This window comes from Caretta caretta, chromosome 27 (genome assembly GCF_965140235.1).
Source record: "Caretta caretta isolate rCarCar2 chromosome 27, rCarCar1.hap1, whole genome shotgun sequence".
Taxonomy (NCBI): Eukaryota; Metazoa; Chordata; order Testudines; family Cheloniidae; genus Caretta; species Caretta caretta.
Window position 1 is genome coordinate 6090188 of NC_134232.1, and position 27885 is coordinate 6118072.

General features: G+C 52.8%; 1 protein-coding gene across 1 annotated transcript in view; it reads left to right on the plus strand.

Annotated features, from left to right (window-relative positions):
• Nucleotides 1-605: 605 nt before the first annotated feature.
• The window catches only part of ITGB3 (integrin subunit beta 3), a 44684-nt gene continuing 17404 nt past the window's right edge, over nucleotides 606-27885 (plus strand). The window contains exons 1-5 of the mRNA XM_048830334.2: nucleotides 606-1010; nucleotides 14251-14333; nucleotides 21335-21527; nucleotides 24691-24943; nucleotides 27685-27847. Coding sequence (XP_048686291.2) covers nucleotides 947-1010; nucleotides 14251-14333; nucleotides 21335-21527; nucleotides 24691-24943; nucleotides 27685-27847 — 756 coding nt within the window. The 5' untranslated portion in view covers nucleotides 606-946. The remainder of the gene's footprint in view (nucleotides 1011-14250; nucleotides 14334-21334; nucleotides 21528-24690; nucleotides 24944-27684; nucleotides 27848-27885) is intronic.

Consider the following 27885-nt stretch of genomic DNA (forward strand, 5'->3'; position numbering starts at 1 on the left):
CCAGGGAGCTGCTGGGGGAGTGGCAGGGCACCCTGGGACTGTGCAGGGGTGTAGTACTAGAGGTTCATTTCCTTGTGGCACTGGCCCCTTCCAGCCATGCACCGAGGACAGGTAGGACTCTGGGCAGATCCAAAAGGTCAGAGATTTCCCCAGATCAGACAAGCCCCCCCGAAGTTTGGCTACTTCCCCACAGTAGAGCTGGGTCTGAGACAGAAAGCATCTCTCCCATCAGTGTAAATCTGGAGCGACTCCACTTTTGTCAACGAGGTAAAACTGGTGCAGATAGGAGGCGAAGCAGGCCCAAAGTTCAGAACCAGATCTTAAACTTCCTCCACCTTTGGGACGGCTGCATCCAAACTCAAAGCCCCTGTCTGTTCAGACCCTGAGTCGGACCCCCCTGCACTTACACCAGCTTGACAGCAGCATCACTCCATTAACTTCAGTGGAGTTACTCCTGATTTACACCAGCGTCAGCCAGAAGAGAGTTGGGTGTTTTGCATCTGGATCTGACCTCCCCCGGAATTTGGACTCCAAGGGTTTGGATCCAGGCCCTATCTCTAGCTAGAGCAGAGGCAGAAAAGAAACCCAGGGAGACGCTCCTGGGGCGGGTGCAGGGTGTAAAAGCAGGCTCTGGCCCCAGAGTGGCTGCAGCCCGGGGGCTAGGCCGGCGGTCCCGGAGCCAGGCTGGGTTTATAAGGCCCTGGGAGGAGACGGACGCAGAGACAGGAGCGCCGCGCTGCAGGCAGACAGGCGGGGGCAGTCGCTGACTCAAAGCTGACGGCGGAGTTTCCTCCAGGCAGCCCGGGCTCTGGATCAGCACGTCCGTGCGGCTCAGGCCCTCAGCCTCATGATTCATCCCCCCGGGTGGCTCAAAAGCTCCGGCCGTCCCAGCCCCGGGCTCCAGCCCTCGCCGCCTTCCCAGCGCTGAAGTCCGGACTCGGAGAAGATGCGGGGACTCCGCCCGGCGCTCCGGACCCTGGTGCTGGCGCTGTGCGCTGCGGGACTCCAGGGTAGGTTCCCCGGGCTCCGGGGGTCGCGCTGGGTTACCCTCGGGCACGAGGGTGGCCGGTGCCCGGCATTGCCCCGGGGGGGAAGGTTGCAAACTCTGTTTGCTCCGCTCCCAGCGATGCATAGATTGTGCCGGAGGGGATGGGTGCGCGTTGGGGGGGGGGGGGGGGGTAGGTACCTGACTCTGTGTTTCTGCGTATTCAGCTCCTATTGGGTGTGTGCGTTTCGATGCTCCGCACACTGAGGCGCTAGGAGTTGGGTAGGTCTCCAGATCCGAGCGGGCCATTGCTTGGGTGAAAGCCCCAGGAGTCTGCATAGCCCCTGGGCTACAGGAGGTTGAGGTGTCCTCCCCAGGCAGCGAGGTGTTGCAACGGCTCGTGACTTTAGCCTGAGGCTTGCGATAGCCTGGTGCTTTTCTTCAAGCCCCTGCACTCAAGGGGTTGCATGAGACTCACTTTTTAAAAGCCTCACAGCGGCAGGGGAGAGCTGGGAAAGGTGACCCCAAAGACGCCCCCCGCCCCCCACGCCCGGAAGAGAAATAAAAAGAACCCCAGAATTGAGTGTTTTTAAAATCTCGTGTTTTTAAAGCCAATCGTTTGAGTTTTGAAGGCTTGGCGTTGGCAAGAGCCAGAGGTACCAGAGCCCCTTTGTTTGGGCTTTTTAAAACTAGCTGAGGTGTGTGCAGGGACTAACCTGCCCTGGCCCCTGAAATGGACTGGGGACCCCATAAGTCCTTTCTATCTCCGAACTCGAGGATCTGTGAGTCCCAGTGTGTGTGTGTGTTTGGTGTGTGACTGCACCCTCAGTGTGCATGTGGAAGTGTGTGTTTGGTGATGTGTGGTTGTACCGTTGGTGTTGGTGCGTGTGTGTGGAAGTGTTTTGTGATGTGTGATTGCACCATTTGTGTTGCTGTGGGTTGGTGTGTGACTGCACCCTTGGCGCGCGTGTGGAAGTGTGTGGTTTGTGACGTGTGGTTGCACCATGTTGTGTGGGTGTGTTTGGTGTGTGGTGCTGCGCAATGGCGCGGCACCATCGGCATGAGTGTGGATTGGCACTTCCCTTGTGATTGGTTTGGTGTCTGGGCGTGGGTTTACATGTCTGGCTGTGTCTCTGTCTAGCAGGAATATTCCCAGCCTCTGTGCAGGAAAGAAGCATACTGGGACATGCACAGGGCAGCTCCTGCAGAGGTGGCAGAAAGCCTTGCCATGTTTGGGTTTTTCCTGGTGAAACAAGCCAGCATCACACGAGAGCTGGGTCCCAAATCCCTGCGCTGCAAAGCCGTGTGCGGAGGACTCGGCCGGGTCTCTCCTCGGCCATTCCCACGCCCCATCTCAGCCCTTCCTGCTGTTCCCCTGAGGCTACCCCCCATCCTGACCAGGCCTGACAGCGCTGAGAGGGCTGGTGCTGAGTTTCTTGCTCCTGACCCACCCACTGCGAGGTCCTGTCAAGCATTCCTGGGCCAGGGGAAGACTGAGTGCATGCGGGCTACACAGGGCCAGACACAGAGAGCAGGGCTATGGTGATGCAGCCTGCCCCCTTCCAGCCCTCTGGGTGTGTATCACACACCAGCTGAGACTTAGTTACACGATGGTGAATGGGTGTGAGTCCATGAGACCTGCACCTGACACATCACCTCTGACTTCTGCCCACGCCGCCTGACAAAATAGGTGTGTTTTTACCATGGGATAACAACCGCCCAGGCACTGGCCGCTGGATGCACTTTGGTTTTCCCTGAGGGTTTACAGCTGGCCTTGCCTGGCTACCAGGCAATAAAACTATCCAGGCCATGTCTCTACTGAGGATTTTACAGTGAGAAAACTCTTGCACATTAATTATTTGGCAGCAATAAAACCCCCTTGGTGTCAGTTATGCCACAGCTGGAGCCTAGGGGTAAGTCTAGATGGGGGACACAGGTTGTGCTTTCCGATGTGCTGGCTGGCCAGGTTTTTCAACGAGGCTTTGGGTCGAGTGTGGCCACAGCGAGCTGACTGGGTGAACCAGAATCATCCGTATTATTTACTCCATGTGTTGTGGTAGGTGCTGTACAAACAGCACAGGAAGCCAGTCCCTGCCCCCAGAGAGCCGAGTGGCAGCGTTTGCCACCTGCTTGGCACTGGGGTAGATGGCGACACGAGGTGCATGGCCACAGAGAATGGTTAGGGTCTGGGGGGAGGGTTACCCTTTGCGGATAGCCTGTTGCAGAGTTAGCAGTCTCTTCTGTGCGGATTGGGCCGGGCCAGGACTTCGGGGAGACCACGTGTGCGGAAACTGGGGTGGCACAGGCTGGGAGCTAGAGGCCCAGAAAGGACCGGGGCTGTCTGTGTCCAGCAGAGGCTATAAAGAACCCCCCTTTGTATTCCGTGCAGCAGTCTTGTCTCAGCGCTGGGGCACTATGCTAGTAATGCAGTCAGGGAATGCGTGTGTTCAGTCTCATCTCTGGGGGTCTGTTAACATCTCAAACCACTCAGACATTGCTCCACCCTTACCATTGTTCATCAGAACCTCCAGGGTACAATCTCCCAGCTCATCATGACCCCTATAGTACCCAGCAAAACCAGGCGGCCGCCTGGGGATATGACTGCTTCTCTCCTGCTGGCATCCCACCTAATTTACCCCTGCCTCCGCTCCAACTAATGTTCTTGGGCAGGTAACAGACACTGGCATACAATACTGACTCCCGTGCCCGGGACAGTGGCTAGCCAGTCTGCCCGGGGATAAAACGCTGCCAGATCTGAATTCTCTGCTCCCTGCATGGGGAGAGTTTTACGCCCTCTTTGCCTGGGTGTAAATGAGGACACAAGGGGTCGGACAATGGAGACTCAGCCCGCTGTGTTTGTCAGCGGGCAGCCAGAGCGCTGACTGCACCATGAACCAATGAACAAGCAGAGCCCATCCAGTCAGGGAGAAGGCAGATAGGTGGCTCTGCAGTGCCAATGCCCTGCAGGGGTCTGCCCAGGACAGGGGACATGGATCGAGGCCTCAGAGAGGAGCTTGGAATTATGTGGAATCCAGGATGGTCACAGGAGCCTAAAGGAGTTAGATACCTGACTTTCATTGTATGTCAATGGGATTTGTGCACCTATCCCCCTCCGGCTTCTTTGACCAGCCCCGCCCAAAAGGAGACAGCACCAGGGCCCTGATTCAGATCTCACTGGTGCCAGTTTCACCCCACTGTCTGCCAGTTACACCAGCACCAAGGAAGAAAACTTGGCACTCTGTATACAGAAACACAATTCCTCTGGGACCAGCATTGCTGAGTCTGCTTCTCCCTCACCACCTGCCTGTAGCCAGCCCTGAAAACCCCCTGGCCCTTCTCGCTACTGCAGTGAATCAAAAGGAAGTGGCCAGGAGGGTAACGCAGCAGACAGGGGCTAAGTGGTGGCGCTGGTTGGAAAGCAGCTGAGCTGGGATTCATCATCGCTGGTGCTTGACTTTCCCGAGGGCGCTGGGGGGGGAAGGGGGGCGGATTTCAGGAGGCCTCAGAGTTTAGCTACAGCTGAGCTCTCTGCTCCAAGTGCTGGCACGACCGGCTCAGCCTCTGTTGGACGTGCTCCATGGGGTTCCTAGCTCAGGACCCTCCAGGGGAGACCTTACCACACCAGGTCCCAGCTGCACAGTGTGGCTGCAACACGCAGATGGGGAGCCATTTGTCCCCGTGTTCTTTAGCCCAGGATATTTAGTGCTTTGTGTCCAACAGATGGCCTCTAGCTCAGGTTCACATCCATGACAGGTGCTGCCACACTCGGCCTAAGTGACTTGCCCAAGGTCATGCAGCGCCAGCTTTAGACCCCACATTGACTCATTCCTAGGCGGGCTCTATCCCTAACACAGCTGTGTGGGGCAAGGGAGGAGCCCCAGCTAGCCCAGGGTGAGACTAATGACCACACCTGTCAACAGGCCCCGAACACGGAGGGGAGAAAACCTGTCTGATAGGAAGCATGCTCTGCCGGTTGGCTGCTGAAGGAGAACTAAGCACCATGGGCTCAGTATTGCGCTCTGGTGATCGCAACCCATGACTCAGCGGGTGAATGTGGTTCTTAGGAAGACAGAAGTGAGGAATGGAGGAAATTCTCGGGCTGCAGAGGGGTCAGGGAGCCTACCTGAACACCTTCCCCTCCCTCCGCGAGACTGTGGTGGCACTGGTTCAAACCTGCGGGACGCCATGTGAGGGCTGCCTCACAGGTTTTGTTCTGAGGGGGGCTAGACACTGCCCACCCCTGTGGCCTGAGCCCCCTTAGCTTTCAAAGGTACCCTCTGTGTCTTATGTATCTATCAGGAGCTCCAGTGGTTTGCAGGACCCAGTGCAGAATCCTGAACGCCCGCAATGGCCAACTGAGGGTCCCTTTGTGCTTCTCCCGCAGGCTGCCAAGCTAATGCTTCTCCTGAGATTTCCCTAGCACTAAGCCGCTCTCTGAGCCCCTTTGTGGCTGTCTTCCAGCTTTGATGAGCAAAAGAAATCCAGTGCCCGTGCTCATAGTGCCCGGACTGCAGCTTGGCAGGGTCTTGGCAGGGCTGGGGAGAGTTGACACTGAAGGGGGCAGGAGAACGGAAAGAACAGGTGATAACCATCCATACCTGTGTATCTACACAGCAGGGCGCTGACTGTAACATCATTGTAGCTACGCTGGTATGAATGCCCTCAATATAGACGGGCACTTAGTGACCTGTAATTTGGGTGGTCAATAGAGATTATCTTCTTTAATAAGGGTCTTTGGTGGTTTTATGGAAGGAGTGTTGCTCTGGGACTCAAAAGAGCCAGGTTCTAGTCCTGGTGATGTTAGGCAAATTACTTCTGCTTCCTGTGCCTTGATTTCCCCCTCTGTATAATAGGGGTAATGGTTGTAAAGCACTTTGAGATCTATGGGCGAAACGTGCTGTATGAAAGCTAGGGATTATGTGGGCAAAGCTCAGTGTTGATGGCCCTTTTCCTCACCCCTGGGGCTGGGCACTGACACCAGTGCAGAGTGAATGCCCAGTGCTGCAGAATCAGATGCTCACTGTACATGGGTGATGTGGCTCTCCTGGTAGGAGATACAAGGCTCGGGGCGGGGAAAGGAATCAGACCCCTTTCCATTAAACTGCCCCCAGCACCCATCACTCTTTGGAAAAATGGGTCCCTAAAGAGTGTGGGGGCTGAGTTTTACAGTGGGCATTAGCCTGCCTACAGCACCCCTGCCCTGTGCAAATGACTGATGTGAGCTGCTGCTTAGGATGGAGCAGGAAGCCTGGCCATGTGCCCCGCGCTGGCTAAGGGCAGGCCCATTATGTCCTGCCCCAGTGAGGGCCAAAAGCCGTGCATACAAGCGAGCCCAGGGAGGGTGTCCCTTCCTGCTCCGATCGCTCTGAGGCAAGGGCAAAGAATCAGTCTGGGCACCCAGCTATTTTAAGCAATTTCCTACCAGCCGCTGTTGCTTCACTGGTTCCTCTTCCTGTTCTGCTTTCATTTTCCTGCCTTCCCCTCCTCCCATCCCCTTAGCTACAGCACTCAAACGCTGGTACTTCCACCCCCGCGTCTGCAGCTGCAGTGCACAGAGCCAGGCCATCCCGGAGCAGGGAGTCAGGCCGTCTTGTTTTGCGACAGGCGCCTCTCAGTCCAGCCTCTGTCCTGTCAACATACACTGCAGTGGGGCAAGCGATGGGGCTGGAGCAGGAGGCCTGGTGCTTTAAACCCAGCTGACTCATCACGGGGCCTCAGTAACAGGAGAGAGGTCATCAGTCAGCGGGTCTCCCTCAGCCCCCGAGCCAGCTGCCTCCTCTGGCTCCCTTCTTCCCCACAACAGGACCCATTTACAGGCAGCATCAGCTCCTGCGGCCAGTCCGACCAGTTAGTATTGTTGGTATTGTATTAGCGCCTTTGTCAGACCCCCAGGCCTGGTTGTGCTAGGCGCCGGGAGAGAACTCACAAACCATGCAGAGGTGGGTTACCATGTACCTAAAGAGTGCCCTCTCTGGCTGGTGTGGGCACTGCACTGATAAAATCCATGGGGCCCTCATCCATGGCGCCGGGAGAGAACTCACAAACCATGCAGAGGTGGGTTACCATGTACCTAAAGAGCGCCCTCTCTGGCTGGTGTGGGCACTGCACTGATAAAATCCATGGGGCCCTGAAGGGTGCTTCAGGTGGAGGCAGGATGCCAAGAAGCCCTGGATGGATTGAAATCAGAGGGACCAGTCAGTCCGCAGGGGCTCTGGTAATGGAAGCCTCTTTTCCAGGAAAACACATACATGTGGAACCCACTGCGCAGTGTGTGCTGTGTGTCCCCATCTGTGCTGATCCACAGAGGGCCTGAGGCTGTTACAGACCTTGCTGGGGAGGTCTGGCTCACGCCATAGTAGCTCAGGTGTTTTGCGCTGGAGGTTGCCGGCACAGTCCCTAGCGAGACAGCTATCACCCGTGCTTTGCTGCCTCGGCACATGTGCACAAGTGGCCGTGCGACCCAATGATTCTTTGTGAGGCAATGATTTGCGTTACCTAGGGAGGTGGTGGAATCTCCTTCCTTAGAAGTTTTTAAGGTCAGGCTTGACAAAGCCCTGGCTGGGATGATTTAATTGGGGATTGGTCCCCCTTTGAGCAGAGGGTTGGACTAGATGACCTCCTGAGGTCCCTTCCAACCCTGATATTCTATGATTCTGTTAGTCCCAGGCGGTGATGCCAGGCCATGCAGGAGGGAGAGGCTTCAGAACCAACAACTGCCCTTCAGCAAAGGATTTCCAAAGAGTCACAGCGTTACACCCGCCGCCAGCCAGGTGCGCTGCGGTAACCACAGCGATCCGTCGATTGCACGAAGGATCCCCACGCACTTTACAGACACTAGTTACACGAATGCTCAGCATCCTAGTGAAGACGGTGCAGCTCTGTGTTTTCATGGGGAAACTGAGGTGCAGGAAAAGGCAGTGACACTGGAGAACCATAGAGTTTAAGGCCAGAAGGGACCACTAGATTAGTCTGACCTCCTGCATATCACAGGCCAGCAACATCACCCAGCACCCTGTGACTGGCAGCCTGCCCCTTTTAGGCCTGGGGCCAGCTGAAAGCCCTGTTCAATTAGTCATGCCCCACCATACCTCCACAGAGTGGGGCCTTAAAAGGAAAAAAGCTGAGCTGGGAGGGGGAGTAAATAAGTGAGTGGAGAAAAAGCATATATATATATGGAGAAATTGCTCTAAAGATTCCACTGAGTAATCAGGGATTTCAAGGTTAGTTTAAAAAGGAATGACAAGAATTACTGGCCGATGAGAGGAAGAAGAGGCTATAAAAAAAGCCCCAGAATAGAGGCAAATGCACTACTCGCAGCAAAGTTCTGCATGGCTCAGTGACGTTCTCACATTTGCAGTGTTGACTAGTCCCTGTGGGTTGAATAATCATTGATCTTTATTGAGTCCAGACAACAATGGGTTGGGAAAGGCAGGTCAGGTTAAAGAAACAGCTGATCAGCTGATATGCGAATGCAGGGCGTGTTCCCAGGAAAGGCAGGGTCTATGGGGAGAATTTAGATACTTGAAGGTGACAGAAGATACTCAGAGTATTGGGAAAGCACTTTCCTGGGATTTTTAAAGCCTCTGGAGCAGGGTAAGGGAGCGTAGTAGTGGTGTGACTGTATGAGGAGTCTACTAGATGGAGCTAAGGGGAGAGAGGGGCAGTTGTTAGATCTCTGATGGCCAGGGTCTGGGGACGGAGTCCTCATGAGCCTGAGGACCCTGAAGCTAAGCTAAGAGGACTCTTTACAGATCCTCATGAGAGGGCTGGAGGGGACCCTTGCAGTCAGGGGGAAGAAGGAATGTGGGAGCCCTGATACAGGGGAGGAAGAAAAATGGCAGATCTGTGGTCAGGTACATGCTACAGAGTTAGGGCGATGCAAGGCAGTTTACACCGACCTAACTATAGAAGTGTCGCTCCCATTGACCTAAGGCCTGGAGACACTGGTACACTGGAAGGGGTGGGGCTAAATGTGGCTTAGTTGGAGGGCTAAGTCATCAGAGCAGCTTGGAAGGCATTGGAGGCTGGATGGAGTTTTGGAAGACCCAGGGGAAACTGAGGCAAAGCTGCTGCGATGCCCCCTGACGTTGCAAGGGGGTGCCCTGGAGCAGTGAGTTTTATTACACGCACTGGCTCTGTCTGCACTAGCACCAGTTCCCGCTGGTAACAACCGTTGTTGGCCACATTGCAGCCAGGCTGACACCAACAGGCCCCAACCACAGGGTCCTGCCGACACCAGGGGAATTTTGTGAAAGTTTCCGACCACTGCTGACATGTATCTGGCTCCACTGCTGGGAGCCCTAGCATAGATAGGCTGTGGCCAGCATTTTCTGCCCCATGTCCTCTATCCCTGATGAGATAAGGTCTGATTGGCGCAGTGCCCTGACAGCTGGTGACAGCCGGTCCTTGCAGGAACTCCCAGCTGGCTATTGCCCGTGGAGCCGAATCCCCCTCAGAAGGCTTGAAAGTGGGCTGGGATGGGCCCATTCAACTGGCATCTGGTGGCAGTTTGGTCTGTCTATGCTAGCGCTTGTCAAGGATTCAGCTACACCAGAGCAGGCCAAGTCTGTGGCTGAGCAGAGGAGAAAAGCTCTCTCGAAACTTTGATGTCCCCACTAGACAGACAACACGGCGGAGCCCCAGGAGGATTTGTCTTCCTTCTCTTCTGGTCATGGAAGGTGCGTCTACACTGCAAAAAAGGAGTGTTTGCAAGCCAGATTCGCCAACTCGGGTTCAAACAGCAGCGAAGACATGGCTTCTAACTTGGGTTAGCAGCGCGACTTCAACCCCAGGCTCTCCTATCAGTTGTAACTTGCTCTGCTAGCCCGGGTTGCTGTGTCCACACTGCTAATTGAAGCCGAGTGAAGGACACACCTATTTCTGCAGTGTAGATGTACCCTGCCGGAGGCAGGATCCTGGACTAGATGTGCCAGCATTTGAAGCTGCTGTGGCAGTTCTTAGGTTCCCAGGATTGGCCTCGGAGAAGGCTTTGTGCATTGTTCTTTATATTGCATATGCTCAGGAATTCCTGCCCCCAGCTGCATGGAAAGCCGCTGAGAGCGGAGAAGGAATTCCTGAATCTATGTGCAAGTGCGTTCACTTTAGGATTAAACTCCTTGGAACGTAGCCAGGCCCTCTGCTCAGCTGGGAAGGAGCCAGTTCTGCTTGCACCCGGAACAGGCACTCGTTTTGGGGGCAGGGATTGGGGGAGGGAGGAGGGCAAGGAAGCCTGACTTCTCATGTTCACTGGTTTCTATCCCTATCTCAAGTTAGTGAGACCTGTCGTCATCATCTTTCTGTTTCTCTTCCTCTTGCATCACATGTGTGTGCAAATATCAGCCCAGATTCCCAGCTGGGTTCTGTCAGCACCACTCCGTTGACTTCACCGTAGCGAGGCCACTTTACACCCGTTAGCGTGCAGATACAGAACCTGATCCTCCCCCACCTGCTCCTTGGGCAGCCATCCACATCAGCTCACTGCTCTCACTGCTCTCACAGCTCACTGCTCTCTCCAAAACCTCCCCCTGCCCGCTGCAGAACAAAGCCCCCCAACTCCTTTGCTGTCACCAAACCCCTTGGTCCAGGCTTACACTGAACCCCAGAGATCCTTCAGCTGGTAGGAGTTTTCCCCTCAACTCACAACCTTGGTGCACTTGCTTTGCCTCCATCCCTTCCAGTTCTCTGCAGAGCCAGCCCAGCTCGGTTCACTCGCCTCTTCTCCCGTCTCCCTGCTCCATTCCACCATGACTTCTTTGTGCACTGCCACGGCCTGCTTTCCGCAGCCTTCTCGGAGGGGACCTGTTCAGGAAGGACAGGCAGGGCAGAAAAGGTGGGGGAGTAGCACTGTATGTAAGGGAGCTGTATGACTGCTCAGAGCTCCAGAATGAAACTGCAGAAAACCCTGAGCGTCTCTGGATTAAGTTTAGAAGTGTGAGCAACAAGGGTGATGTAGTGGTGGGAGTCTGCTATAGACCACGGGACCAGGGGGATGAGGTGGATGAGGCTTTCTTCCAGCAACTCACAGAAGCTACTAGATCGCACGCCCTGGTTCTCATGGGCGACTTTAATCTTCCTGATATCTGCTGGGAGAGCAATACAGCAGTGCATAGACAATCCAGGAAGTTTTTGGAAAGCGTAGGGGACAATTTCCTGGTGCAAGTGCTAGAGGAGCCAATTGGGGGGGAGCTTTTCTTGACCTGCTGCTCACAAACCGGGAAGAATTAGTGGGGGAAGCAAAAGTGGATGGGAATCTGGGAGGCAGTGATCATGAGTTGGTTGAGTTCAGGATCCTGACACAGGGAAGAAAGGTAAGCAGCAGAATACGGACCCTGGACTTCAGAAAAGCAGACTTCGACTCCCTCAGGGAACTGATGGGTAGGATCCCCTAGGGGAATAACATGAAGGGGAAAGGAGTCCAGGAGAGCTGGCTGTATTTCAAGGAATCCCTGTTGAGGTTACGGGGACAAACCATCCCAATGTGTCGAAAAAATAGTAAATATGGCAGGCGACCAGCTTGGCTTAATGGTGAAATCCTTGCTGATCTTAAACATAAAAAAGAAGCTTACAAGAAGTGGAAGATTGGACAAATGGCCAGGGAAGAGTATAAAAATATTGCTCGGGCATGTAGGAATGAAATCAGGAGGGCCAAATCACACCTGGAGCTGCAGCTAGCAAGAGATGTTAAGAGTAACAAGAAGGGTTTCTTCAGGTATGTTGGCAACAAGAAGAAAGCCAAGGAAAGTGTGGTCCCCTTACTGAATGAGGGAGGCAACCTAGTGACAGAGGATGTGGAAAAAGCTAATGTACTCAATGCTTTTTTTGCCTCTGTCTTCACGAACAAGGTCAGCTCCCAGACTGCTGGGCTGGGCATCACAGCATGGGGAGTAGGTGGCCAGCCCGCTGTGGAGAAAGAGGTGGTTAGGGACTATTTAGAAAAGCTGGATGTGCACAAGTCCATGGGGGCGGACGCGTTGCATCCGAGAGTGCTAAAGGAATTGGCGGCTGTGATTGCAGAGCCATTGGCCATTATCTTTGAAAACTCATGGCGAACGGGGGAAGTCCCGGATGACTGGAAAAAGGCTAATGTAGTGCCAATCTTTAAAAAAGGGAAGAAGGAGGATCCTGGGAACTACAGGCCAGTCAGTCTCACCTCAGTCCCCGGAAAAATCATGGAGCAGGTCCTCAAGGAATCAATCCTGAAGCACTTACACGAGAGGAAAGTGATCAGGAACAATCTGCATGGATTCACCAAGGGAAGGTCATGCCTGACTAATCTAATCGCCTTTTATGATGAGATTACTGGTTCTGTGGATGAAGGGAAAGCAGTGGATGTATTGTTTCTTGACTTTAGCAAAGCTTTTGACACGGCCTCCCACAGTATTCTTGTCAGCAAGTTAAAGAAGTATGGGCTGGATGAATGCACTATAAGGTGGGTAGAAAGCTGGCTAGATTGTCGGGCTCAACGGGTAGTGATCAACGGCTCCATGTCTAGTTGGCAGCCGGTAGGTATCAAGCGGAGTGCCCCAAGTGTTGGTCCTGGGGCCGGTTTTGTTCAATATCTTCATAAATGATCTGGAGGATGGTGTGGATTGCACTCTCAGCAAATTTGCGGATGATACTAAACTAGGAGGAGTGGCAGGTAGGGATAGGATACAGAGGGACCTAGACAAATTGGAGGATTGGGCCAAAAGAAATCTGATGAGGTTCAACAAGGATAAGTGCAGGGTCCTGCACTTAGGACGGAAGAACCCAATGCACCGCTACAGACTAGGGACCGAATGGCTCGGCAGCAGTTCTGCGGAAAAGGACCTAGGGGTGACAGTGGACGAGAAGTTGGATATGAGTCAACAGTGTGCCCTTGTTGCCAAGAAGGCCAATGGCATTTTGGGATGTATAAGTAGGGGCATAGCCAGCAGATTGAGGGACGTGATCGTTCCCCTCTATTCGACACTGGTGAGGCCTCATCTGGAGTACTCTGTCCAGTTTTGGGCCCCACACTACAAGAAGGATGTGAATAAATTGGAGAGAGTCCAGCGAAGGGCAACAAAAATGATTAGGGGTCTGGAACACATGACTTATGAGGAGAGGCTGAGGGAACTGGGATTGTTTAGTCTGCAGAAGGGAAGAATGAGGGGGAGATTTGATAGCTGCTTTCAACTACCTGAGAGGTGGTTCCAAAGAGGATGGTTCTAGACTATTCTCAGTGGTAGAAGAGGACAGGACAAGGAGTAATGGTCTCAAGTTGCAGTGGGGGAGGTTTAGGTTGGATATTAGGAAAACCTTTTCACTAGGAGGGTGGTGAAACACTGGAATGCGTTACCTAGGGAGGTTGTAGAATCTCCTTCCTTAGAAGTTTTTAAGGTCCGGCTTGACAAAGCCCTGGCTGGGATGATTTAATTGGGGATTGGTCCTGCTTTGAGCAGGGGGTGGGACTAGATGACCTCCTGAGGTCCCTTCCAACTCTGATATTCTATGATTCTATGATTCTATGATTGACCCGTGCACCATGGAAGGCAGGACCAGAGGTGGCACAAACCTTCCCAAGTACAGAGGAGTGGGACCTTTTTCTGCATTTGCTGGGCTGTTCCTCCAAACCCAAGGGCTCCCACCAGCCAGTGCCCCTCTTGGGTCTGTGTGCGATGGGCGGCCTGGGTGAGCATCACTGAACTGAAGCCACTGGGAATTGCAGGTACTCCCTTCTGAAAATCAGGCCCAAGACTCTTTGGCGGCTTCTCATTCTTCACTGTCTTCACTGGGGGCCCATGGCATGGCGATCGGAGAGTCAGTGTGATAGTCGCGGATTGCGGGCATCCACAGAGGCAAATGGCCTCCTCTGTAATCAGAGCATGGCAGGGTGGCACAGAAGACAGAGGCAGTATGGCCAAGGGGAGATGGTACTAGACTAGCATGCAGGCGACGTGGCTTCTGGTCCTGCTACCGGACTCTGGGCAAGTTGCTTCCCCTTCTGTGGTTCTGCTTCCCCTCCTTCCCTTTGTCTATGTAGACTGGAAGCTCTCTGAGGCAGGGACTGTCCGTACAGCCCCTAGCACAATGGGGCCCTGATCTTGGCTGCGACCTCTCGGACATACCAACAATAACAATGAATTTCAGAGACTTGCCATTTCCTTGTGCGAGGAGAGCTGGGCGCCAGCCAGCCTTCCTGATCAGCAAAGAACAATGTGACCCTGCTTTGCATCTGGAAGGAGCCTCTTTGCTTCAGGCCAGGCCGGCACAGGTGTTAATCGGTCTCTGTCTCTCTCTTTCAGGTAACATCTGTACCACTCGCGGGGTGAATTCCTGCAAGCAGTGTCTGGCCGTGAGCCCGCTGTGTGCATGGTGCTTCCAGGAGGTAAGGGGACAACATGCAGCCAGCCTGTGTGGTTCATACCTTTGCCCAGCCTTTCGTTGCTTATCTGCTGCTGCCTTTAGCCCTGTTCTTAATGATGAATGAATTCAGCCCTTTAGCTGCATGTTAGTTGCATCTGGGTCCAGGGTGCTTCTGGCCCTATCTACTCTGTAAGCTCAACCATCGTTTGTAACAAGATCGTGGCCCCTTGAGTGCTGGATGCTTTTAAACTTGTACCAAGGAGTGTCACAATGGGAGCTGCTGGCGGCTGACGTGACGATGTTATCCGGCAAGGAGCAATGAGTGAGGATAAAAACATTGGCGGGGATATTAAATCTTGTGCTTCGGCATTTAAGCCAATCTCTGACGGTTAGGGTGCCAAGTCTCAGAGCCCCGGTCAATTGACTCAGGCTTGCGGGGCTCAGGCCGCTGGGCTAAAAATAGCAGTGTAGACGTTCCAGTTTGGGTTGGAGCCCAGGCTCTGAAACATGGGGTGAGGGGGTGTCTCGGGGGTTGGGGTTTCTCGAAGGGGTTTTTCCATCCATGTGGTTAATCCAGGCGTGGTCATTCGGTGGTTGATCTAGCCGCATCTCCACAGGGGAAATTTTTCACAGCCCTGAGCATCTGCCACTTGGTCAGGCTAATTTTATGCATAGATCAGGTCCTCGGGGTTAGTGTGTGTGTGTGTGTGTGTGTTGAAATGCATGAGCATGTGACAGGATTTGTATCCACGCCTGTGTGTGCTTGAGTGTCTGACTGTGTGTGAATTTGGGAGAGGGGGAGACACTGAGGGGTGGGTGTGTCTGTCTGTCTAGGAAAGGGAGCCATTGTTAGTTTGCCCATCTGATAACTAAGGCCGATCTGTTCTCAACTCAGGGAGAGGCTTGCTGTGATTACCCCGAGTTTCTCTGGCATGTGACAGCCAAACCTCCAGGCAGGACTGCACTAATTGTCTCTGGGGCAGCCTGGGGAAATGGGGCTTTTCTAACTGGCTCCAGCACAAGCCTTCCCCTCCCCGCCCTTGTTCTCAGGCCGCGGGGGCGGCTTGACGTGCTGTGAGTTCTTTCCCCGGATCCAGCCAGAATTTCCAAACAAGGAAATATTCCCCGCACTCGCTGGGGGGGGCCGTACTTACAGAGACGTGACAATTTGGGAAAGAGACGTCTGACTGTCAGCAGCCGGCCCCCAGAGTGCTGGGCTGCGCAAAGCCGCTCCACTGTGTGGCTGCCCACATCTGGCCACATTTTCTTAATTTAGCAAATCAGATCCCCCTCCCCCCACTTCATCGCACTTTATTTAAAGGGACAGCACCTTTATTTGTTTGGTTCCTTCCTGCAGGAATTCTTTGCATTCCAGCCGCTTCCATTCTAAACAGGGGACCCCAGTCACACTTACTCAGGCCTGGCTGTGAACCAGGCCAGTTCTGCCTCCATTATTCACACTGAGTAGTACAGAGTATAGTGAGTAGTCCCATTGCGTTCAGACCTCTGCGTGAGCAACGTTTGCAGGGCCAAGCCCTGTGACTGTCTCCTTAAGGGTAGAGGAAGCATCTGGTTGTTGCAGAATTTGAGTTGCAGAAATTTAGAATTTCGCATGTTGCAGTTTTTTCTAACCCTCCCTCCCTCCATCCAGGCAGTCTTGGCCCTGCATGGGACCCAGCTGAAAACCAGGGAGTGGGTACTGCAATGACAGGGCAGGGACATACATGAGGAAACAATCGAGGGAAACGCTGCTTTCCATTGCATCCCATCCAGCCTGTGGCATCTGCTGCTGCAGGTCGGGGAGTTGCAGACTGGGGCTGGATGATTTTGATGGCCATTCATAACTTTTGCATGTGGCGATCCAGGGGACCCTCAGGCTTCAGGGCATAGTCTCTGGTAGGAGTCAGGAGGAAACCTCCCTCCCCACACACTATTCCACAGCTGGCTAGGAGCATTATAAGGGAAGGAGGGTGCCTCTGAGGCATTAAGTATTTGCTACGGCTGAGGAAATGATCCATCGGTGTTATCCCGGAGATCTCAGCAGTGGATGCTATTTTCATGGGAGTCTGAACATCATCCATGAGTGCATGAATAATAAATTGTTGTCCTTAGTACCTTCACCCTAGACATCCCTGAAGGTGGGTCTGAATCATTATCTTCATTGGGGAAACTGAAGCAGAGAGAGGAGAAGTAATAGCCCATGTGCACCCAGTAGCTGAGTTGGGATTTGCACTTCAGCCTCCTGGCTCCCAAATTGGGGCCCTGCCCATAAGAACATGTGGCTTTCAATTAGCACAGAGCACTACGGAAGGCTGTGACGTCCCAGCCAGTCACCATGGCTATGCAGCTACAGAACAGTGTGACCTGTGCAGCCCAGCTTGCCTGGATTCAGCTGCTTTCCCCTGGCACCGTGTCCCTAACCTAGTCACAAGCATTAGCAAAGTGCCCGAGCTGTGGGCTGGCAGCGGGACCTACAGAGGCTGCAGAGACCTAAGGAAGGCTCTACGCAGCCCTGCTTGTTATTAGGACTCAGGGATGGGAGGGCTTGGTAGCCCAGGGGACCGTCAGTGGCATGTTGTTTTCTCCCTTGCTAGCTTGCCAGTTCAAAACTGGGACTGCTAGCAACAAATATGTCCAATGGCCGGGTGATAGGACACTGGACGGGGGCTCCAAGTTACCATAGAGATTCTTTCCCGGGTGTCTGGCTGGGGGATCTTGCCCATGTGCTCAGAGTCCAGCTGATCACCATATTTGGGATTGGGAAGGAATTTCCCCCCAGGTCTGATGGGCAGAGATCCTGGTGGGGGGTTCATCTTCTTCTTGGACACAGGTCACTGGCAGGTTTAAACTAGGGTAAACAGTGGATTCTCTGTAACTCGAAGTCTTTAAATTATGATGTGAGGGCTTCAGTAACTGCCGGAGGTTAGGGGTCTTTTACAGGGATGGGCGGGTGAGGTTCTGTGGCCTGTAACGTGTATGAGGTCAGACTAGATGATCATGAGGGTCCCTTCTGGCCTTAAAGTCTATGAGTCTAAAACGAACCCTGGTCGTTAGCAGCCAAAGCTAATTACCAGCTGATGGTTCTTCTGAGCCCTGCGGAGGGGGTGTTGGAGGGCTTCTTGGCATTAACTTGCAGTCTCAGGGGAAGAGCACCCCCTCTCGAGCAGTGTGTCTAAAACTTCTGATCCTGACAGGTGCTGAACGATTCCCTGTGAACTCCATAGGAATTGTGGGGGCCCAGCGCGTGTTGTCTGGCCAGCAATGTTATTAAGTCTGGCATTACTGTCACTGCAGAATATCCCTAACCCGTGGCTTGCTCTGGTTTTGACGGGCTAGGATGGGGAACACAGCATGGGACCCAGACACCTGTAGCAAGGATCCATCCCAGGGAGTGAGTGTTACCTCTCCCCCTCCATCCCTGATCTGCAAAGGAGCTGAGGCTGGGACAGCCCCAGTCAGGCAACCTTTGGTTCAAGAGGTAGGAGCTCCAGTGTTGAGCTCTTGGGGACCGCGGTCCATCAGCCAAGATGGCAGCCACCCCAAAAGCACTGTACAAAGTTAGTGACTAGGCCTCTCAGCCACCCAGTGAAGGAGGTAAATACTATCCCTGTTTTGCAGATGAGGAAACGGAGGCAGAGGGAGGGGCCGGGTGACTTGCCTGTGGTTACGCAGCAAGTCGGTGGCAAAGCCAGGAATAGAACCCAGGACTCCTAGCCCACTGCCAGGCAACAAGTTATCAAGGCCCAGCAGCCCCGGTCATCTGGCGTGGCTGGCCATGTAGTCGCTAATATGGAGCAGAGTCGGATGCCATCTGGCCAGTGACTGACAGCAGGAAGCCTAAGCGGAGAGCTGAGAAATGGAAGCCCTCAAAGGAGGGAGCTCGCTGCTCCTGCCTTTCGTGGCTATCGGCCCTGCTGGGGGGGAAGCGAGGCCAATAGTGCAGTCACTGCCAGCGAGGCCTGCCTCACAACGCCATTTGTATCCTTCCACTCATTTGATCCAAACAAAAGATAGTCCCTTCTCCTGGGCCCTTTCAGATCCCACTTCGCAGCTGGAATCTGTCTTTGTAACGAGCTGACTCTAACCACCTCCAGCTCCGGGAAGGTTTGGATTCGGCATTCGAAACCCTCCAGTGCTGAGGTGTCCCAGAGCTCCAGTTTTGGTTCTGCCTGTTCTAGAAACACAGGGCCAGATTCCGATCTCTGTGACACCAGTTTAAACCAAGCATCACGCCCCAGCCGTCAGCGGAGCCACACACTGGCGCAAAGGAGGAATCAGGAGATGCAGATGGACTAGAGACTTTGGATTTAGGGGGATCCATGTCGTATGCCTTTAAATGTGTAACAGGAAGCCAGGTAGAGGGACGCTGGGGGAGATTCTTAGCAGAAGCATGACTGTGAAGCAGAGAGAGACACACACAGTAGCTTTAGGATAATGCTGTGAGGACTGTTACTGACCTCTGTCTCAGTAAGACTAGGCACAGTCCAGACAAATAACACAAAAGCGGCTGCCCCAGAGAGTTCTCCATCTGGGGCTTAGACAATGCACAGCAGGGGAATAAACCCACAGGGAGGTAGGAGGGCAGGATACAGGAACAGACATTGTGTTTGCATATGTTGTGGTTTGGATTACGGTACCACCCCAGGGCCCAGCTGAGGCAAGGGCCCTGGTCTGATATAGCCAGAGAGCCAACAGTCCAACTAGACAAAGCAAAGGGCTGGGGGAAGGTAGGGAGGGGTGGTGGAATCTCCTTCCTTAGAAGCTTTTAAGGTCAGGCTTGACAAAGCCCTGGCTGGGATGATTTAGTTGGGGATCGGTCCTGCTTTGAGCAGGGGGTTGGACTAGATGACCTCCTGAGGTCCCTTCCAACCCTGATAGTCTATGATTCTATGTAATATACAAGCCGAGGGAATAATGGGATTCCTGCAAGCATCACGGTGATCAAAGAGGCTCTGATTTTCAGAAGGGAGGGTGAAAGAGGGGCAGCGCTGCCCAGTGGGTAGAGGTGCTGCACTGGGACCTGGGAGACCTGGGTTTTATTCCTGGCTCTCCACAGACCTGCTGTGTTACTTTGTGCCAGTCACTTTGCCTCTTCCTCTCTCTCCCAGCCTTTGCCTGTTTAGACCATAAATTCTTTGTGGCCGGGATTGGCTCTTAGGCTTTATTCAATGCGGAGTTATTCCAGAATAGCTACTCTGGATTAACTCCAGGAAGCAGACTAAGCGAATTTGGAATAAGAGCGTCCATACCTGGCGTTAATCAGGGATAGTTAATCTGCTTTAAAGTCACTCCCCCCCACACCTTATTCGGAATTAATTTCCATGTGTAGACAAGCCCATGCTCTAGAGTTGTACCACCCCTAACACAACAGAGCCCTGATGGTGTTTAGGTGCCAGTGGAATTTGAAAATCTTGGCCTTTGTCTCTAGCCAGTTCATGGACAGCAGAGGGCAGGAGTTCAATTATTACATATTTGCCTACCTGAGAAACCACCTCCCCCCAGAGACAGCGTGTCGGGGAAGCTGGCAGCACCAGCCCTAGGCAGATTAGAAACTGGCCCCGGGGGAAAGGGCCAGGCAGGTTTCTCAGAAATGCCCACGGGGCCTGGAGATACACAGTGACTTTGCCATTTAAGTTTCTGGTCCCTGCGGGGTGGTCGACAGCATCTCCTCCAGCTCTCGCTGTTTCAGCTCTTGCTCTTTCGGTTCTTTTACTCCTTTTTTGGTGCTCTGTTCCTCCACAGCACTGCAGCCTGCAGGAGGCTGGAGTGAGTAGATAAGCCTGTGGTTTCCTCATCCAGGAATTAACCTCGTCAATGTGACAGGCTGTCCCACAACCAGCTGGCTTCTTATTCGGGATGAATTTCTAGCAGTGGGGCTGTTACTTCCCTGCAACTTTGGAAACCCTCCCGTAGGCAGAGCTCCAGGCTTTTGCACTCTGCTGCCCCCATGACTCGGGAAGTCAGGGCATGGAAAGGTCAGAATCCCATTTGGCTGCGCAGTCCCCACCTTCTGTCAGTGCCTGGGCTGCATCTCCCCCTCTCCCAGCAAACATAGCCGCTGTTTGCAAAGTGTCTGCAGAGAAAGGTCTGAGCCAGCAGCCCTCCTGGGTCCTTCCATCTTAGCCCTGGTGTGACAAGGGTTTTAAACCATCCTGCTCCAGGCCTTCTAATTACTGGGGTTCAGGAACAAATTTCCCTAGGGGTGTGTTCGCCCGTAACTGCCTCCCACAGAGTTTCTTCCTCAGAAGCAACTGGTGTTGTTGGCCACTGAGAGAGAAAGGATCTGGGCTCGATGGACATTGGGTCTGCTCTGGGGCAAAGCAGAGTCAAATTCACTCAGGAAACCTTTGCCAGCAGCTAAAGGCTATTGTGCCAAGCCCACGGGAGCCAGAGGTTTCCACACCTGCATACCCCATGGGCACCTGTAGGGCTTGAACCTGGGAATCTTCTGCATCAAAAGCACTGGCCTTTACCACCCGAGCTAAAGGAGCTGCTCCCTTTGCACCCCACAAGGAGCACGCTGTTGTTGGCTGTGGGGCCAGCCAGAGGCCAGGGCAATAGTTACGCTTACTAAGGGCCCTGCCCCAGGCTGAGCACCTCTGAAACTCGAGCCACTTCAATGCGTTCCTGAACGGGTGCTGAGCTGGAGTGGGGGATTGGTTACCTCTGGGTCTATTGGTTACCTCTGAAACTCGAGCCTGAACGGGTGCTGAGCTGGATTAGGGGATTGGTTACCTCTGGGTCTATGTATTGCTACGGCTCCCATCCTGTCACTGGCTCCCCACCTCTTCTCCTGCTGTCCTCAGAGAGGAGAGGCCCCTATATTGCATCCTGCTGGCCATCCAGCCCGGGTTTGTCCCAGGCTCTGTGCTAAGGAGTTTCAGAGCCACAGCCCCACTCCCAACAGCGCCTGATCCACTGCCCCTATTTCTGGCCTAATCCCAGTCAGCCGCATCCCAGTCCCAATCCCTGGCAGTCAGCCGCATTGGGACTTTGCTTCTATCTCCGCCTTCTTGCCCACAGGGCTTGGGGCAGGGAACCCCTCGCTGCGACCTGAAAAAGAACCTCCTCCAAAATGGCTGCACGCAGGATTTCATCGAGTACCCGGTCAGCAGCATGGAAATCCTAGAGGACAAGCCACTCAGTAACACCGGCTCTGGACAGACCGTCACCACCCAAATGAGCCCTCAGAAAATTGAACTGCACCTGCGGCCAGGTAGGAGCCAAAAAAACCCCTGTTGGGGTTGAACCTGAAACCTCTGGCTCTCAAACCATGAGCCTCTACTGTCTGGGCTAACAGAAGTAGGTCTCTTGGCTGGTAGTAGCTTCATCAGCCTCTGTACATGGCCCAGCCACCACGAGAGAGGGACAGAGTAGCACACGAGTCAGTGTAGGTTACATACATAGAGCAACATCCAATCGTGTAGCTTTACAATCAGGAAGGTGGTGTCTTTGTTACAGGAACCCAATGTTAATCAATGGATTAACCCTGCAGGCCAGGTGATATGCTGTAGGCCAGGTGAGCTGTTAAGGCCTTGAGACTGGACCTGTGACTCGATGCCAGACTAGTTACAGAATACAATTTTCAAAAGCACTTCAGTGACCTAGGTGCCAAAGTCCCAATTTCAAAAGCCACTTATGTGCTTGGGGGCTTAAGTCTAACTGACATCATCATAATAAAGCCTAGCACCTGCATGGCACTTTTCATCTCAAAGCGCTTGACAAAGGATGTCAGTATCATTATCCCCATTTAACAGAAGGGGAAACTGAGGTATAAAGCAGGGACGTGACTTGCCCAGGTCAATTGAACTGAAAGTTGGTAGGCTCCTAATTCAACGGGGTGCTTTAGAAGATGTTACCCCTCGCCTGATGTGGTGGAGAGCAGCCTAATGTAGGGCTGTGTTTTGTGTTTCATACGCACGGGGTCTGTATCTAACATACATACAGCATGCTAATTGCAGCCCTGGTGAAATGCCTTCGAAACCAACTCGCATGCCACACAGACCTCAGCTGAGCTCAGGGCCCCCTTATGCTAGACCGCGTAATACGCAGCGTCAGAGACAGCCCAGGAAACAGGCATGAAGGGGCTTGCCCAAGGTCACACGACAGGGTCAGCGGAAGAACTGGAACGACAGCCCAGGTTTCCTGACTCATCAGGCCATGTCCTGTGTACCTGTGGTCCCTCCCTTATTAATGAGAAGCTATTCTGGAGGCCTGGGTTTGCTTACCCTGGACTGCAGCCAAGTCCGTGAGGTCCTGTGTGTTGCTTATTGTGGGGCCTGGGGTTCTGAGTACCTGGGAACTATTCTGAGCCATGACTAAGAATCTTATCCACATGGGCATTTTGAAACCTCCGTTCTCACCGTGCGACTCCGCATTGGATCTACTCCCTGCAACAGCCCCTGGGACTCCCTCGAGCCACCTTCCCAGTGCGGGGGGCAGCCACCTTTTATCCCCATTCCCATCAGGTGAACCTGGCCGCCCTCTTCCTTTTTCTAGTCCTCTTTGGGCAGCCAAGTAGTCTCCTATCCTATTTCTTTGGGGGCTGGCAAGCTACGCCTGTTCCACCAAAATCTGCAGGGAGTATGGTAGCCAACCTTCCAGGATTGTCCAGGAGTCTCCAGGAATTAAAGATGAATCTTTAATTAATGATTATGTCATTTGATGAAACCTCCAGGAATACATCCAACCAAAATTGGCAACCCCAGCAGGGAGGAGACAGGTGAACAGGCCATAGGTGACTTGGGCCCAGTATCTGGAAAAGAGTTGAGTCCCCGAACGTGAATACTCTTATCCATGTTATAATTAACCCCCAACTTCCTAAAGTCCTGGCACCCCTCCCATTCCACCGCTTCAGGGAGAAGATGCTTGGGAAACTCCTTATGGTCCTTTGGTAGCCCATCCATGGGGCCGCTAAGTGATGCATTCTGGGTGTCTTTTACCAAGCCAGGAAGTGCACGAGGGTGGGAGAGAAGGAATATTTCTTTGGCAAGAGAAGAGTCTGAGGGCTCCCTACAGCCTGGGGCACTGAGCTGAGGGTGAAAGGTTCAACTCAAGTGCTAGCCGCCATAGGGAAGGAGTTCGGAGCTGAGGAGCCATTGCTGTAGGTAAGCAGTTCGTGCCGCAACCTGGCACAGAGCTGTGGGACCCGCCCCTGCCAGCCTGAAAATCATCAGAACATCACACGGTGTCTCGTCTCCTTTTGCGGGGAAAGATGAACCCGTCTGCTCACTTACCGCCCAGAAGTCTGGTTCTGAACGGCTGGGAGGAGCCCATCAAGAACTGAGTGCTGGCAGGGGTCCAGTCAGGGTCTGTTTAGGTCTCGGGAAGGGGAAAGGCTGCGTCTATTCTATGCAGGTTTGTATCTCGCCATAGTCACCTGAGCGCTTCGCAGTCACGGGCTAAGTGACATGACTAACATCTGTCGTGTGTGGTTTGTTCTTTCTCTCACCTTGGGGGTTTCTGAATGCCTCCTGGGAGGAAAGTTCCCCATCAAAATTTCCATCAGAGTCAGAGAGGCTGCGTCTGCATTCTGCCTGTACCCCTGGGATAACTCAGCGGCTAATGCTCTTTATCTGGAGCAGTGAGGATCTGAGTGAGTCACAGCTCAGACCTAGAGGCTCTGTCCTAAGAGAAGCGAGCGGCATGCTATCTGCACGTGCAGTGCATGCCCCACAACCATTTGTGCCCAGGGGATGGTTCTGTCTGCCCCCGAACCAAATGCCATCCTCCGAACAGCATGACTTTGCACACACCGTGAGCGCCAGTCACGCCGCATGGCGGACACGCATTTTGCATCCAGATTCAGAATCGCATGCCTGACGGAAACTGTCACTGTCACCGCAGTGAGAGGCACATGCTTTTCGTCCCCAGTTCAATCCCTGCTCATGCCCATAATAGATGTTATCACCCAAGGATCAGATTATTTGAGGTCGATTGCAAGGATCATGCCTAGCTAAGGACCCTCTTGCAATATCCATGTGGGAGCCTTAGACCATGCATGCAAGCTCCTTGCACTTTTGCCCATATGGGATAAAACCAGCATATATTTTAGATTATGAGACGGGATTACGATAATCTAGTCTGGCTTCCTGTACAACACAGGCCATGGGACTTCCCAGAATTCATTCCTGTTTGATCCCAAGCACTGTGCCCTTTGCAGTATTACCCCCATTTGTGTTTACCCTTGTCTGTCTCACCAGAGCAGGCTGAGACCCTCCATGGGGCAGAAGACTCCTGTCCAATGAGACAAACACATAGCTTCCATCTGGGTCTGTGAGCTGCGACACCCTGGACAGTTCAACCTCCTTCCATCCCACTGGGATCCATGGGAGATCTCCTACACCTGCTCCTAACCCCGCTGCCGTGTTCCCTTTCAGATGACTCCCGGAACTTCTCCGTCCAAGTGCGCCAGGTGGAGGACTACCCAGTAGACATCTACTACCTAATGGACCTGTCCAATTCCATGAAGGACGATCTCCACAACATCCAGAGCCTGGGCACCAAGCTAGCCACTGAGATGCGCAAGCTGACCAGCAACCTGCGGATCGGCTTCGGGGCCTTTGTGGACAAGCCCATCTCGCCGTACATGTACATCTCCCCGCAAGAAGCCATCGACAACCCGTGCTACGAGTAAGTCACAGCCCAGAGGAAGCAGCAGCCCTGGTGGCCTGAGCCAACCCCCACTGGAGTCAATGGGAGTCTTTGCATTGACTTCAAATGGGCATTGAGGTCATAGGTGCACAAAGCCAATTGGCTTTATGGCACAAGAATGTCAGTGGGAGACATTCCAGCAGAGCCTCAGCTGGTGTGAATCAAGGGAGCTTCGCTGATTCATGCCTGCTGAGGATCTGGCCCATTGTGTCTAATAGTTGCAAAGAGGGAACTAGGGCTCCTGGGAAGTGCTGGGAGAAGCTTTTTGAGCAAAAATTTTATCAACAGAAAACACAGATTGGGGTTGACTGAAATACTTCAAGACTTTGTGGCAAATTCGGCAAGTTATTTCAGTCGGGGGGGTGAATTCTGAAAAAATCTAAAGGTTTTTGTTTCGAATTTTATTTCAATTTTATTTTAAAAAAGAAACACACACAAACCAAACAAAACTTTTCGTTCAAGCTGAACTGAAATTTTGTCAGCATTTTTGGTTCACCGAAACCCTTTTTTCTTTTTATTTGGTTCTGCCACTGAACCGAAAAGTCAGCCATACACACAGTTCAGCTCCTGGGTTCTGCTGCTCCCTTGCTGTGGGACCATGGGCAAAAGGTTACATCTTTCTGGCCCTCATGTCCCCGTCTGCAAAAGGAGGAGGATAAAACACTTCAATGTCATTTTTCACCTATAGATTGTCAAGCACCCTTACAGGAGTAAGCTGCCGTTTTATAGAACAGTATTTGTTGTGACGTATTGTTTTCGTCTAGAAACGTCTAGCGATCACAGCCAAGATGGGGCTCTCTTGTGCTGGGCACTATGCAGACCCACACAGTGAGTCACTAACAGCTCTAGGAACAGAATCTAGGAGTCCTGACTCCCGAGCCAGTGCTCTATCCACTCTTCCAAATTGCCAACCTCAGAGAGTTATTGAAGTGTTGATGTGTGGCCTAGTGGATGGAGTACTGCACTGACACTCAGAAAACCGGGACTCTATTTTGGGCCCTGCCTTCCCCTCCCTGTGCCTCAGTTTCCCATCTCTAAAAAGGTGGTAATAATACTGAACTCCTTTGTAAAATACTTGGAGCTCTACTGATGAAAAGTACTAGATAAGAGTCAATTATTATTATTACTGGTCAAGCAGCACAACAGGATAAAGTTTGAAATAGCAGGTTTTGGACACTTTTCAATGATGTCTTCTTGGAAAAGCTAGCTCTACAGCCCACAAGAGGAGATGCTGGTCTTGGCTTCGTCTTAAGTAGCATACAGGAGCTGACTCAAGAAGTGACAGCAGCTGAGGCGCTAAGTAAGAGAGACCGCAAGATAATTAACACAAGAACAAGGGGACAGTCAGCGAAATGAGAAGAGGAGAAATTTAAGACAGGAAAAAGGATGTTTTCACCTTATGTGTTAACAGACTGTGGAACTCTCTGCCACAGGAAGTTGTGGAGGCCAAGAACCTAACAAGACTGAACAAGGGACTGGATATTCATATGGATAACAAGAAGATCCAGAGTTGTTGTAATTAACAACCACCAACATTTTGGAAGGGATATTAGATCTCGTGCTTCAAGGCTGAAGCAAATCTATATTACGGCCCAAGATGACACCTAATGTAGGGAAGAGATTATCCCGCATCTGCTACTTTACAGTTCTTACCACTTCCTCTGAAGCATTTGGCTCTGGCCACTGTGGAAGGATCCTGGGCTAGATAGACTTTGGATCTGATCCAGCCTGGCTAAAAAAGAGTAAAGTGTCATTACTATTTATTAGAGTTATGTAACTTAGGTATAAGAAATTCACTGTTTCTCCAATTTCCTACTGGAAAAATATATGGCAGGGGGGACGGGGAGGTTTGTCTGATTTTCTTTTTTAAATGACAGAAGATTTAAAAAGAAGATGAAGGTTTAGTGTCACGAAGCCTGCAGTGATTTATTTATTTTTTAAATGTTACGGCCAATGGGTGTTTAAAAACCTACAGGGATGGGCCCATGTCTCTGGCGTTGTGTTACACCATGGCGATCCTGGTGTTTTAGATCCCCCGAAGGGAGCTGCATGCACTCAATGGGGAGTTGATGCCGAACGTGCAGATGGTGTGTGCCAGATTTTCCAAAATATTCAGGCCCAGCTTTTCAAGCACTCTCCACCCACAAAGGAGGCCTGATTCTCAGACGAGCTCAGCTGTTGTTTTTCTCTTCAGGTTCTTATATCCGTGTCCATCGCCGTGGTATCTGAGCATCTTCCAGAGGTTATTAAGCCATGTGACTGGCATCTGTCAGTCACTGGATCTTTCTCCTTTCCTCTACCAAGGGGGATTTTTCTGTGTAAATTAAATACATCACAAGTGCTGTGTTTATATTCACAAAGGCAGAGCGCGCCTTCCACTCAGAGCGCAGCGCAATTAGGTTTGGTCCCAAGATCCTGCAGGAGTTTCCTCCACAGCCTTGTGCCAGCTGCCCTGCTCGATTGCTCTGTGTCCCCGGGGGGGTCTCTAACACCCTGCTGTTCCCCTATTGCTAAAGGGGAGCAGTCCCAGCTAGCTGGGAGAAGCGTCCCAGTATGGAATGGAGGGGGGAATACAGAATTGGTTGAAAATCACCATTCCAGTAAGGACACTGCAAGACGCTGTGCGTGCTAGGCAGCAAGGGCGCTGCGCTGTCCACGCTCTTGACCTTCCCCTGTGTTGGGGAGCTACAGTACTCCTCTCCATGGTTGCTTCCCCGCAGGATCCACCAAACTTGCCTGCCCATGTTCGGCTACAAACACGTCCTGACGCTCACGGACGAGGTGACCCGCTTCAACGAGGAGGTGCGCAAGCAGAGTGTCTCACGGAACCGCGACGCACCCGAAGGGGGGTTCGATGCCATCATCCAAGCGACCGTCTGTGACGTAAGCACTCTGGCCCGGGGCAGAGAAGGATCACTAGG